Source organism: Equus przewalskii, chromosome 20 (genome assembly GCF_037783145.1).
Source record: "Equus przewalskii isolate Varuska chromosome 20, EquPr2, whole genome shotgun sequence".
NCBI lineage: Eukaryota > Metazoa > Chordata > Mammalia > Perissodactyla > Equidae > Equus > Equus przewalskii.
In genome coordinates this window covers 51,201,892-51,215,577 of record NC_091850.1, presented here as the reverse complement: position 1 = coordinate 51,215,577, position 13,686 = coordinate 51,201,892, and the positions used below count along the sequence as shown (strand labels likewise).

The following is a 13,686-nucleotide window of genomic DNA, read 5'->3' as shown; positions in this document are numbered from 1 at the left end:
AACGTGGGCTTCAACAGGTGAGATGATTTGCCTACACCTGCACATGCAGCCAGAAAATGAGGAGCCAGATTTTACCCAAGTCAGTTCAGCGCCAAAGTCCAATCTCTTCCCATGACCTGTGGCTCCTCCCCTGAGGAGTGACAGCAGCATTGCTGGCCACCGAGGCCACCTATCCTTACTAGGGCTTTTGTGCTCAATTGCACAAAATTCTACTGTTCGCAGCTCAGGCCTCTGAGGGGAAAAATGTTGTAGTATCTAGAGTTTAATCGTGCCAAAAGGCAATTTCGTGAGCTCTCCTCCAGGAGAAAGGAAAATGGAAGAGCTGTTTGTACTAACAGGAGGTGCTGGACGGGGCAGAGCATTGTCTGATACAGCACCGGAAGGGGAGAGGATGGCGCAAAAAGACGGGCAGGGTTCACCCTGCTGTCCACAGGGTCACTGGGAGTCAGAATCGACTCCATGGTACAAACAATATCAGGCAGTAGCAGTTTCCATAACTGTTAAGAAAAGTAACTGCTCACCACTCCCTTGAGTGCCTCCCCCAAAAAGTCTTGCAAACGTGCAGAGGCAGTGACGGAAAATCAACCCAACCACTGTCAAGTGAGAACAAACTCAACCCAACCATTGTCAAGTGAGAACAAAGTTTTCATTGTATTTGGGTGCTCCCAATGCATCAGTATTCAGCATCATCTCATCTGAAATCAGTTCACGTGAAAACCATCACACTAGATGTTCATCCTAAGTCTTAAAGGTGTTTGGCCAGTTTCTTCACCAAGGCAGTGGGAGGGCAAGCGGCTTCTGGGCCCGTCCTTCCCACTGTCAAGGTGCCACAGAAGCATCAGGCCAGCTCCGAGATGTCTGTGAAGGGGGAAATAAGGCAGCCTCACTTGCCCATGGGCCCTTCAGGCCACAGGGAAGGCATCAGGCTGGAGAAATGTGCCCAAAGCCAGGTGCCTTGATGCTGGGGATGTCGTTCTTCCGGTAGAAGTCAGCCTTCACATGGTTGGCGCGGCCATGGTCCCGGTTCAGAGGCTCCACGGGCTGCTGTATGCGCTTCCCGTAGACAGAAGACGTCAGCAGTCCCACTGGCCTCTCCTGCTCCTGTGGAGGGTGACACATTAGGACACTTAGGTTGGCACACGCCCGCCTTGTCAGCATGGCTGACCCCTCCATCGGCCAATGTCCAGGAAGCTGTTTTTGCCTGCATCACCTGCACACCTGTGTCCTGCCCCCACCAGGGCTTCTTGGGGGCTACTCCACACTGATCCCAAGGGGACCCCTTAAACTACGTCAGACCCTGACCCATCTGCTCAGAGCCTCCAGTGTCCTCAGACCCTTCAGAAGACAGGCAAGGTCATGCACTGGGTGCCAGGTATCCTCTGACTTCAGGTACAGGTTCTTCCTCCCTCCCCTCCCTTCTCCCTACCCTTCTTCTGCCTGCCTACCTTCCTTCCTGCCTTCTTTCTTTGCCCAAATACACATCTCCTTGGCCCCACTCTCATCTTCGCAGCTCCCTCCCTGCCCCCTACTTCATCTTCCCAGCCCCTCCGCCCCCCTCTTCATCTCCCAGCCCCCACTTCATCTCCCCAGCCCCTCCTCATCTCCCCAGCCCCCCTCATCTCTTTCATGTTCCCTATCCCCTTAAAAGGGTTTATTTCTCTGCATACCACTTATCACTACCTGGAATTCAGTTCATTATTTATTTGGCTTTTGTTTTTCCATTTCCTCATAGGAATGCCAGCTCTAAGAGGACAGGGACTTTTATCTTACTCCCTTTATGCTCAGTAGTACACGGGAGGCGCTCAAAAACTACAACTGGGGGCCAGCCCCATGGCCTAATGGGTAAGTTCAGTGTACTCCAATCAGCAGCCCAGGTTCAGTTCCTGGGCATGGACCTATGCCACTCATTGGCGGCCATGCTGTGGTGGCAACCCACATGCAAAATAGAGGAAGATTGGTACAGATGTTAGCTCAGGTCCAACCTTCCTCAGGACAAACAAAAAGCTACAACTGGATATGAGTAACACTAGGCATGTTCTTATGAGAGAAAAGCACTAACTTCATACCAACTCTGAATGAATTAACATAACATAAATGATAGAAAACAATTGTAATGTCTGTGACTTAAATGGTAATATCTCATAGTACCTCCTTCACTTAATTTCACATCAAAATAAAAAGTTTCATTGAAAGTGACATGATGGCATGTGACATGTGACAGCCACAGGCCAAAACCCAATGATCCAGAAAGAAAGCCTACCAGAAACTTTTACTTTCTGATTTCTGTGTGTTGTATAAAAGATTATGATATTTATTCAGCACCTGACTTTTAATAAACATGCTGTCCTTGGATCAGACTTTGTGAAGACAATGTCCGAGTGTGGAAAGGCAGCAGCAGGGTCTAGCCCAGCAGGTAGAGGGGCCGACCACGCTAAGGGGGTACACAGCCTCCTCACACCGGTGCCCTGCTGTGATCCTGACCTCCTCACCCTATGAGTTTTTTCCTTCTGTTGGTCACCACTTGCACAGCTGACTACAAGCGAAGCCCTCCTTTTCAGAAAACCATGGAAAGATAAAAGAACTGTGCTATATGTGGTGGTCATAGTGCCCTGGTACCAAAACTTGGGAGATAAAATGCTTGCATGTGTGGTTTCATCCCTGGAAGGCTAATGTCCCCAGGAGAACTATGACAGCCAGAAATTCAGAGGTCCAGCAAAGACCTATTTCATCTGTTGAAAAGGACTTCTTAGTTTTGCTCTCATTAAATTCTTAAATTCTATAGAATTAAACAACAGAGTCATAACAATTAATACACAGTAACATGACAGGACAGATTGAGCTATAATAGTGGCTGAGTCTTAGCTTCCTGGCACAGTAAGACAGAGGAGAGCCACATACAGGAGAGTTACATGCAGCAGACTGAACACAATATTAAATAGATATACACAGTTAATCTCTTAACACCTTGTTAATAGCCTGTCTGAATATTACCTCCTCGTTAATATGAAGTCCCAGGCTTTTTGCATGTTCTCTGTCATCTCGGTGCAATTTCTGGTTATAACCCGGGTTCTTCTTAAAAACACAGTCATAGAGGGAAATGATTCCTGTCTGGGAATAAAAAGCAAAAGAAAGCCATGGGTTTATTCAAAGGCTGAGCCATCGAGGCCTCCTCCAGGGAGCAACATTCCTTGTTGCTAGCCAATAGGTGGGCTATGAAAGCCCCCTCTAGAGAGACAAAAATATTTTCTTTAATCAGATGTGGCAGCTATAACAATCCTGTAATTCACATATATAAGAACATATATATGTATATATTACATATATGTGTATACATATGTATATCAAACATATAAAATAGACATATGTATCAAACATATATAAAACACACAGCTCTGATATATTAGACAATGATCCTGTTGACAGACTTATCTTCTGTAATATCTCCATTTTTTCATCCCAACTTTTTCTTAATACAAAAATAAACCAGTCTTATTTATTTGGTATCTAGTAAAAGGAAAAGAAATCCACGTGTTAGCTGATCATTAATCTTCACCTCATAAGTCAGGCGGGTCGTTTCTGTTCCTCCAGCCAAAGGCCAGCAGCCTGGAGTCCTCCCAGCAGCAGACCCAGACACGCCGTCTCTCTGGGATTTGGGAGCACCGGGTCTGTAACCTGTGCTTGTTTTTTGGTTTTTTGGTATTTTTCTTTTTTCTGGCTAGTGATGCTGGAATGATGTCCTCTGACTGCACGACACAGAGGCAGAAGGTAAACAGTGAAAAGGATGCACGATGTGGGCATCGTCTCTTAGAAAACAGTACTGCCCATTCACACTGACTGTGGGAACTCAGAGGTGCTGGTAGCAACGGGGATGACTAGGGTGTGAGGTAGCTTCATCCCAGCCTTGACAAACTGTTCACAGGTCATCCGTCCTGTGCAAGACACGCAGCTCCTGCTGGGGATGTTTTCGAAGACAACTCAGACGTGGGTCCTGTCCTGGCACAATTAACCATCCAGTAAGGAAAACAAGATGGTCTTTTAGAATCATGACTTTTAAGGTTTCCAAGAATCCCAGTGGCAACATGCTTAAGCCATATTCAGTGGCTGCTGAAATCTCTATTTGCCTAGGTCGCTCCGAGCAACTTGCAGGCAGCAGCCATGGCGTCCACGTCTATGCCCTGATGGCCATTAATGAGGTCACCACAGACAAGCTTCTTCTCCATACTCTCTTATGCACTCAACTTCTGGGTCTGTTCACACATCGCTCTGGCCATCTCCAGCCCTCACCCTTCCTGAAGGCAACCTACAGTATAGCTCACATACTTATAGGATTAAAAGCAAAAAGCCCAAATCAATGGAGAGGTAGTACATTGCACAGCCTTTGGTGGCGCGAAAATTGGCTAAGTTTGGGAAGAATGTAAACTTGGGTCCTCACATCGCATTATGGACAAAAGTAAATTCTGGATGAATTAGAGAAATCAGTGAAAAGAAAACACATTAGGGACTTCCCACCCATGAAGGCAATGGGGGAAATGTCACAAAGAAAATGTCAATCACTTTGACTATATAAAATGCAGACAGCTGCTTATCAAATAAAATTAAAACAAGAAAAAACACACTTTAGGAAATGACGGAGAAATCTCAACACATTTTACATACATAAGCTAGGATGTCCGCTGAAGCAGAAGCTCACTGAATGGGTGGGGTGTTTGCCTCCAACCTGGAGAGGTTAGAAACCTTACAGCAAACCTTTTTGGGTAAGCCACCAGGCCAGAGGGCCCTGCAGTGACGCAACGGAAGCTCACTCTGCAGGGTTGGTGGGGGACAAATTCTCCAAAGAAGCACACTGGCCTTCTGGGAGGGAGCTACGCAATACAGACCCTTCCCCTTGGGGTTCAGAGCTGCTGGCCAGGCCTGGCTGAGGCCAGCAGGCAGACGCAAACAGTAACTTGAGACCCCATTGCCACCACACCACTCCCACTTACACACAGCAATTTAAGTTGGGCTCTTGGTCATAATCTAGATGTCCACTTGTCGCTTGGATCCCTCCTGGCCCGGCTGACCCTGTGAAATGGGTGTGTTTCAGGAGAACAGCTGCAGTGTGCAGCAGAAAGATCTGGTCCCTAGGACTGAGCACTGGGGTGGGAGCTGCACCCATGGCGGGAGGCGCCCTCTTCTGCATCCTGAGAACCCTGGGCCAAAGGGGGTGACTGGATGCCAGCCTAAGTTCCCACGGCACTCCCTGCAGGTGACCAGCCATGCCCAGGACTGAGGGGCAGCATCCCTAGAAGGGGGCAGCCCCAACAGCAGGGGACACAGGGATCCTCCAGGAACTGCCATCTTGTGCTGTCTTCTGCAGGCGTCTATTTATGCCTGACCCTTCTGAACCCAGTAAGCCCACTGGGGTTCCTGGACCTGTCCTGGGAGAAAGACTGAAGAGGGAAGAATGGACTCAACAGGAGGAGAAGGCAATGTGGAAAATGAGAAAGGAAATGTGACTTCATTTTGTTTCCTACAGTGGAAAACCCACCATGATATGCAGCTTTACAAAATAATTCCTATTTCTTCTCATTCTAATCAGTTCTCCTAAAATACTCTACAAAAGGGACACCTATAAGTAGCAAAGCCTCCCTCCCACCCTGAGGATTAGCTACCAAGAGCCTACTACTGTATCTTAGAACAGTCTTTATTAGGAATCTCTCTGCTGATGGGTGTGATCAGAATCTCTCTCTCTCCTTTGTGGGGATTTTGCATATGCAGAGCTTTCCAGACTAAAAACAAATTTTTCTATCATTGAAAAATAAGGAAAAAAAAGAAAAAAAAAATTAATGCCAGGCAGACAGCCTCTCAGCAAACGTGACTGTCCATTTCTAATACCTCATTAAGCTGAAAATCTGTCTTTTCCTGAATTTTAATTATTATTCTTTCATCTTTCATTTTGTCCTTCATTCCTTTATGGTTTGAAGCAAAATTCCATTGATAAAAGCCCATCTGGATTCAGACACCATCACAGAACAGAGCTTCTGGGTTTACTGGTGTTTTGCTATTAAAATCTCTCAAGGGATTCCATTATTTCACACATGACGTGGATCTTAAAAAACAAAGCAAAACTGAGCCCATTTATTTTTTCTGGCATGATCTCCCTTTGTCCCTTTGTGTTTTGAGTACTGTTAAAATGGGCTGTGGTCTTATTCTGGTTGTGGTGCCTGATCACCTGCCATCATTTTCCCCCATTATGACCCCCCGACTCCTAACACTGAAAAATCACCCCAGTCTGTAGCCCTGGGCTGATGCTGTAAGTGGAGTGCAAGCCTTCAGTTTTCAACCTCCAACACACAGTAGGTCTACGATTGTGCGAGGTACTCTGCCAGGCTCTGGGACAAAAATAGAGAGTCCCTACCTTAAAGGAGAAAACAGACTGAGATTGGAAATAAACCCATTAATTAAACACCACAACATAATCCAAATGGAGTAACAGAGGTACGCATAAAGTTCAGGGGCACCAAAGAAGGAAGAACCAGCTCCTGTCTGGGCTGTGGGTAGGAAGTGGACGCAACTGAAGACAGGAGGGACTGTACTGCTATGGCTAGAGTCACTAGCAGGTAGCCCCCCTGGGTGTTAGGAGTTGAACTGCATCCTCCAAAAATTCATATGTGGAAGTTCTAACCCCTAGGCCCTCAGAAGGTGACCTGATTTAGAAATAAGGTCATTGAAGATGTAATTAGTTAAGATGAGGTCACACTGGGGTAGAGTGGGCCCCTAATCCACTAAGACTGTTGTCCTTATAAAAAGTTTGGACACAGATATGCAGAGAGCAAAGACGTTGTGAAGAGACACAGGGAGAAGAGGTCATCTAAAAGTCCAAGAGAGAGGCCTGGAACAGATCGTTCCTCACAGCCCTCAGAAGGAATCAACCCTGCTGACACCTTGATCTTGACTTCCAGCTTCCAGAACTGAGAGACAATAAACTTCTGTCATTTAAGCCGCCCAGTCTGTGGTACTTTGTTATTACAGCAGCCCTAGTAAATACATTTGGTAAGGAGAAGTAGCCATCTTTTGAACAACGGAAAGTAAGATTGGAGATAAAACAAAGTTATTGCAGTGGGCCAGAGACCCAACCTTGGAGCACTCTGCCCCAGGTAGACTGAATTGGTAGACATCACCAATATTCAACTCTCCTCTACTCCTGACTACACAGACGATTAATCGTCCCTGCTCCTTTAGGTCAGTGAAGCCATGTGACCAGTTCTAACCAATGAACTATGAGTAGAGATGACATGTGACTCCTTAGTCAAAAGCATTTAAGAGCCAGTGCCCAGGGACTCCTGAAGCTTCATATTGAGATGTTAGCGGTTTTCATGGTGGTTGGTGAGTGACTGTACTGGGCAGAGCCACACCTGCTGGACATTTAGCATGTGAAATAAGGCTTGTTTTAGGCCACCGAGACGGGTTGTTTGTTACTGCAGCATAAATAACCTAGCTTATCAAGACCAGGGCAAGCAGAAGAATGAGGAGGAACTCCTGGCCCACCACCTCCGCTCTCCAAGGACTGTCTCTGGGGTTGTGGGGTTTGATTATGCGCAGTGCCTCCTCCCAGCCTTGGAAGCTTCCTCCTCCCAGAAGTTACCCACACTCTCCCACAAATAACTGGGGTAAGATTTTGAGCAAACTGAGACCCTAGTCCTTTCTTTTCTCCTCCCTTTCAGACCATTTTAAATATAAATGCACTCTCCATTGTAACTTCAAACCAGGTAAGTTCTGCGAGGAGAAAGAAACGAGAGAAAGGAAGTTAATACATTTTTCCATAGTAATTGGGCAGGGGTAATACCATGTGCTCAACAGTCACATTTCCGCTTCCAGAACAAAGACCACCAGATTCCATCACAGTTAGGCTGGGGCCAGGTGACCAGCTCTGTAAAGGAATGTGGGTGAAACCAGAGGACGCTACCTTCTAGTCCTGGTCCATGAAAAACTCTCATGCTCTCCCCTTGCTCATTGCCTAGGAAATGCAAAGGATCCAGTAGAGCACTGCAAGGTCCCAAAGATCCCCAGGTCCTGGCAATAGTGGAGCCACTAAAAAGAAGGAGCCTGGTTTCCCAAGTCATTGCATTAAGAAGAGCCGCCCATGAGAAACACACGTGTTGGGCTTCATGTGAAAAAGACAGCCTTCATTTTGATATGTTTAGATGCTTAAGCCCAGTGGTAGGATTATGTTTACCAACTGACTCTCTGGAGAAAAAAAGACCTGATATGTAGCATTTGCTCATCTCTGTGGTACAAATACTCCCACCATATATTTCATGGCCTAGGAATTTTTTAAATATAACACTTAGACTTTGAGAAATTTAATCAAAACCCTCATAAAAGAGCATTCTCCTTTGACTCAGCTTTGCCACTGAAGTAGCAGAAATGTTGCACAAGACGGAAGTAGAAAAAAGTACTTTAAAAACACCATTGAATGGAATTTGCTTTGCTGCCACTGGAACAATATTTTATAGGGAAAGTCCACGCGGCTTATCTCCTTAGGGAGCAGGTCAGCAGTTGATTGCATTTTAGCTGGTGGCTTTAGATGACAAATTTCTCTTAAAAACTAGGGCATTACTGGGGCTTTAAGTAAGTGTGTTGCCTCGAGAGACTTAACTTTGGGCTCCCTCGGGGTAGAGGCCTTAGAGGATTCAAAGCCACCAGATTGACACTCAGATTACCTGCTTCACCTGTGTTCATCTCCATGTGCATGAATGAGAGTGGGGGATATAACAGAATGGCTGCTGGGACCCAACCTTCACTGAAAGGAAACGCTAATACTCACTAACAAAAGCACATAACAATGGCTCCTACATTAGGCTTACTATGTGCCACTTTATACCCATTAATTAAATTAATGCCTGTAAGAGCTCCATGCAGTTGGAACTGTTTGATTCCTGTTTCACAGACGGGTGAAGTGAGATGAGATGTTTGTAACTTGGGCAATCCACACAGCTGGTAAACACGGAGCCAATATTCTACCCAGGACTCCTCGGCCTGAGCTACTAACTAACGAGTCACTAAGTGTGCCCCACAGTAACTGACTGAAGAGCTAATTCTGCATTGTTTCTCTTCAGCTTTGAGTGGAGCCTGGCATTATTTACAGTGAACTTAGGGGCAGCTGAGTCCCAGCAAACCTATGATACAGAGTTCCCTCTCTTTAGTCCAAATGATCACGAGGTCAGAGAATCAGCTTCTGGAGTCCTGCAGCTTCTAAACACCAGTTCACGTAATCCCCAGAAGGTGTTATTGCCATTGGGTGGCTCACTTGCAAATGGGCTTTGAAGTGCCTTGTGTTGTTCTTGCTGCTTTTAAGGCTCTTGTATTTAAGTGTGAATATTTCTGCTGCATCATTGTCTTCTGTGTGACACCAAAGGCCTTAGGACTTCAATTTGCCTGTGAACCCAGCTATTAAAACTGCACTGAATTTTTTTTTTTCCTTATCAACCTACTTTGCATTAATTTGTTCTAAGGCCCATCCCTACCTTCCAGGGGCAGTAATACATTAGAGCAGGGGTTGGCAAGTGTTTTCTGCAAAGGGGGAGATAGTCACTGTTTTAGGCTTTGAGGTCACATGGTCTCTGTTGCAACTACTTAACTCTGTGAGAGCCATAGACAATACTAAAGGAAGGGTGTGTGACTGTGTTCTAATAAAACTTTATTTATTAAAACAAGTGGCAGGTCTGATTTGGCCCAGGGCCCTTCATGTGCTGACCCCTGCATTATAGGGGCACACCTCTTGCCCTCTCTTGATCTCCTTCCCAGTCTGGACCCCCAGGCCCGGTCACCTCATACTTTGGGTGTATTTCTGCCCTTTAGTTGATTGGCCCCAGAAATGTGGAGCCACCTATCAGGTTGGTGAATTCAGGAAGAATAAATGGTGCCTGCCAGACTCAACTTGGCCTCTTTTCCCGCGGTAGTGCCTGGCCCACTGTGGATGGGGGTTCTGCTCTGCTTTTTCCAGAGCCCACAGCGGTGGTGGCTGGGTGGGGAAATCCACCCGATTCAGAGCTTCAGTGTCCCGAAATCCATTTGCTCAGAGTCCTTAGCAATCTCCTACAACCTGGCTTTCATCTCTGATAAATACATATCTTGGCTCCCATTTGCTTAGTCTTTTATCTTATTTCTCAACAGCTTCAAGTGGTAATTAACAAGACCCCTCAAAGATACACATAAAATGGTGTTATATGAATTTTTTCATGATGTCAAGAAGCCAGACAAAATTTATATTCTCTCCATAATAATAGCACGGACCAACTTAAAACACCAAGACTTCTTGCTTTTTGGTTGGTTCTCTCATGCTGTGCGTTAATACTATGTATGTGTGAGATGAATTAAAGAAATCTCAACTAAATTGCAGTCGGGAGGGCCTCTAGGGGGAGCTCTCACCCCTATCATACATCATCCATCAGCCAAACAGGAAGAGAGAGAGGCGTGCATCTCCTTAGGAAGTACGACTACGCAGGAAACACAACTACTTTACCACTGAAGGAAGATTTCTCTCTCTGCCCGCCAACAGTCCAGCCAATGAGAATTCATTGCCATCCAGAACGGTGACTTTCCTCCAATGGACGTTCATTTAGAACAGCTCCTCCCTACTCCCCATTTTGCTCTATAAAACCAAGCCCCTTCCTTTGTCTCTCCAGATATGCCTACGTCCTGCTGTAGCATGCACATACTGAATTGCAATTCTTTTGGCTATTCTGAAATAAACTCATTTTGAGGGTAAAATAACTGGCAGATTTGCTTTCTAAGTTGACACATGAATCATAAAAATTAACTGGCAATAAGTTTTCTATACTTAAATTGTAAAATTCACTTAAGAAATAAAATTATTTACAGATAAATGTTGTTTCATAACATATTGCTCATGGGAGGGAAAAGTATAAGGTCCATGGTGGCAATGAGGTGGGGAACCATTGCTCTAAAACCCCCTTCTGTCTTAATACCCAGACGATATTCAAGCCTCGGAGAGTCAGCAAACAGGCATGCAAAGACAGATGTGCTGCACCTGTCCCCTTTCTTCCTCCTATCCTCCCGTCCTTACATATTGCTCAAAGCCAAGCAGAGAGATGGCTTGGCTCTAGATACAAGAGATCCTCCTGGCTGAGGTCTCTGTGCTGGTTTCCTAGGGCTGCCAAAACAAAGTACCCAGACTGGAAAGCTGAAACAACAAAAATTTACTGTTTCACAGTTCCAGTGGCCAGGGGTCTGAGATCAAGGTGTCAGCAGGGTTGATTCCTTCTGAGGGCTATGAAGGAAGGATCTGTTCCCAGACTCCCTCCTTGGTTTGTAGACAGCAGTCTTCTCCCTGTCTACTGACATAATCTTCCCTTTATGCATGTCTGTTTCTGTGTCCAAATTGCCCCCTTTTACAAGGACACCAGTCATATTGGATTAGGGCCCCCCGATGACCTTCCTTTGATCACGTTTGTAAAGACCCTGTCTCCAAACATTCTGAGGTGCTGGCGATTAGGACTCTAACATAAGAATTTTAGGGGGACACAGTTCAACCCAAAACAGTTGTATGAACTAGAAACTATTGCCTGTTTGAAAGGCTCAGCTCCATGACTTTCTCCTACATTTCACCTGTGGCAAGTACTCAAAAGTGTGCTGACCTGATGTGAATGGGGATTCATTTGCACTCCACGGACCGTGGGTGAGGAGCAGCAAAGGAACAATGCATTTTGTGGGAATACCTTATGCATCCTAAGTGAAAGATCTCCTTCCTCCCAGGTACTTGTTTAATCTATACCCCTCTCTGGGCCACTCATTATCTCTGCAGGCTGAGCGCCCCTAATCAATGTTCCTTTTAATAATGATGCCCCTGCATCCTGAGCTGGCAAGTCACACTGGAGACATTTAGGAAAAACGAGAAGAAGGGAATAGACGACCGTCAATAAGCTCTGAATTTCCTTTTTTTTCTTTGGATGTGTGGTGGCCTTCGCAGAGCCGCCGGCTTTTGGCACGACATGCACGTGCCTGGTGGCGTCAGGCCACAACTCAATGACTCTCCCAGGCCCGTTCTCCCTGCGGGCGGCTCTTCAGGGTTGTATTTGGCTTGCAGGCAGGCTTCTAGAAGGGTTTCTACGCCCAGGACCTTTCAGGCACAGTCAGCGCGGCGGCGAGGCCCAGGCAGCGGCTGTTTCCCGCCTCCCCCCGGCCTGCGGCAGACGCCCCACTCCGTCCCCGCACGGCCTGCCTCAGCCCCCTGTCCCGGCTGAGCGTAACCCTCCACACGTTGGGCTCCCCCCGCCCATCCTCTCTGGGGAGGCGCCAGGTCCACCTTACTCTGGTGGTCTTGGTAGACGTACTTTTTGGGGTTTGGCGCCCTGGAGGGAGGCCGCTCGCCCGCCCTCTCCCCCCTCTCGCCCCTCTCCTCCCCCCCAGTGACTGTGCCGCCCCTAATCTATCGCCGTGCGCCTCGCCCTGGGCCCCCTCACTGGCTATGCCGTTCTGCCCCCAGAGCCACATTCCACAGTTGCAGCGCGGTCCCAGGACAACCCCCGGGCCCTCACCCACTCCCTCCGTTGTCCGCTCGCCCTCGGCCCGCCCTGCCCGGGCTTGCAGCCCTGCCCGCAGACCGCCTCCCCGGCAACATAACCCCGCCCCCAGCGCCCCACCTTCGGCCCCCTGCCCAGCCTCCCTCTCCAGCTTTGCAGCCCCGCCCCCAGAGCCCCTCCCCAGGAGCGGACCACGGATCTCATCCCTCTCTCCCAGCAGTGCAGCCCCGCCCACATCCCCTTTCCCCCGGCCCCTCCCAGGTAGTAAAAGTCCGTCCCCACCCCTTTCTCTGTATCACCGCCCCAGCCACGCCCCCCACTCCTAGCAGTGCGCCCGCCCCCCGCCCCCCGCCCCCGTCCCGGGCGTACGGCCCTCCGCAGCGCTGCCCACCTTGCCCTGGCGGTAGTAGTAGCTGTGCTCCTTGGGGTCCAGGCGCCGCGGCGGGATGTAGCTGAAGGCGGACAGCGCCGAGATGGGCAGTGGCCGGGGCTTGCCCCGCAGCGTGGCGGCGGTGATCTCCTCCTCTTCGTCCTCCATCCTGCCTGCGTCCAGCTCCCCCGCGGCCCCTGTGCTCATTGGCGCCCGCCGAGGGGCCCAGTCCCAGTCCACCCTGGGCTCTCGGGCGTCGCCCGCGTTCGGCGGTCGCCTGGAAACCGCGGCGGCGTGACGCCGGCTGGGCCGCGGGGCGGGGCCGACCCTCCTCACCTCCCTCCTGGCGCTTCGGGCCACTCTGGGGTCTATCCTTCGTTGTGTGACGAGGGGAGCCCGACCTACTAAAGTGGCCGAGTTGGGGATCCCGGGTGGGAGACGCCTTTGGGATCAGCTCTTTCCAACCAGCTTATCTTTCTGAACGCGGTGTTGGTGCGTTCACTCCCAGACCACTGGGTCCTTGGGCAGTTCAATGACTGCTCACCTCTGTGTGCCACCCCTGGAGGTGCAGCCTTGAACGAAGCAGCCCGTGTCCGCGGGGAGCTCACAATCTGTTGGCGAAGACAGGTGATAGACGTAAAAAAGACAAGTAAACTTGAAGAGGGTCCGGGGCAGAGTCGCCCAGTAGGAACACGATGGGAGCCACACCTAATTTAAAACTTTCTGGTAACCACACGAAAAAAGTAAAAAGACACAGATAAAATTAATAAAATATTTATTTAACTCAGTATG

General features: G+C 48.4%; 1 protein-coding gene across 1 annotated transcript; it reads right to left on the bottom strand.

Annotated features, from left to right (window-relative positions):
* Nucleotides 1-632: 632 nt before the first annotated feature.
* On the bottom strand, nucleotides 633-13,233 carry CFAP90 (cilia and flagella associated protein 90). Its single transcript, XM_070587231.1, has 3 exons — nucleotides 12,916-13,233; nucleotides 2,992-3,108; nucleotides 633-1,101 (listed from the first exon to the last, which is right to left on the bottom strand). The coding sequence occupies exons 1-3, from the start codon at nucleotides 13,099-13,101 to the stop codon at nucleotides 922-924; spliced, it is 483 nt and encodes a 160-aa protein (XP_070443332.1). The 5' UTR covers nucleotides 13,102-13,233; the 3' UTR covers nucleotides 633-921.
* Between the last annotated feature and the right edge of the window lie 453 nt (nucleotides 13,234-13,686).

What these genes read in the sequence shown, in the direction of transcription:
- CFAP90 (XM_070587231.1), bottom strand. Translation starts at nt 13,101, where the DNA reads ATGAGCACAGGGGCCGCGGGGGAGCTGGACGCAGGCAGGATGGAGGAC. An exon ending in ACTACTACCGCCAGGGCAAG is followed by an intron (nt 3,109 to 12,915) that starts GTGGGCAGCGCT and finishes TTTTATTCCCAG; the next exon opens with ACAGGAATCATTTCCCTCTA. An exon ending in GACTTCATATTAACGAGGAG is followed by an intron (nt 1,102 to 2,991) that starts GTAATATTCAGA and finishes CACCCTCCACAG; the next exon opens with GAGCAGGAGAGGCCAGTGGG.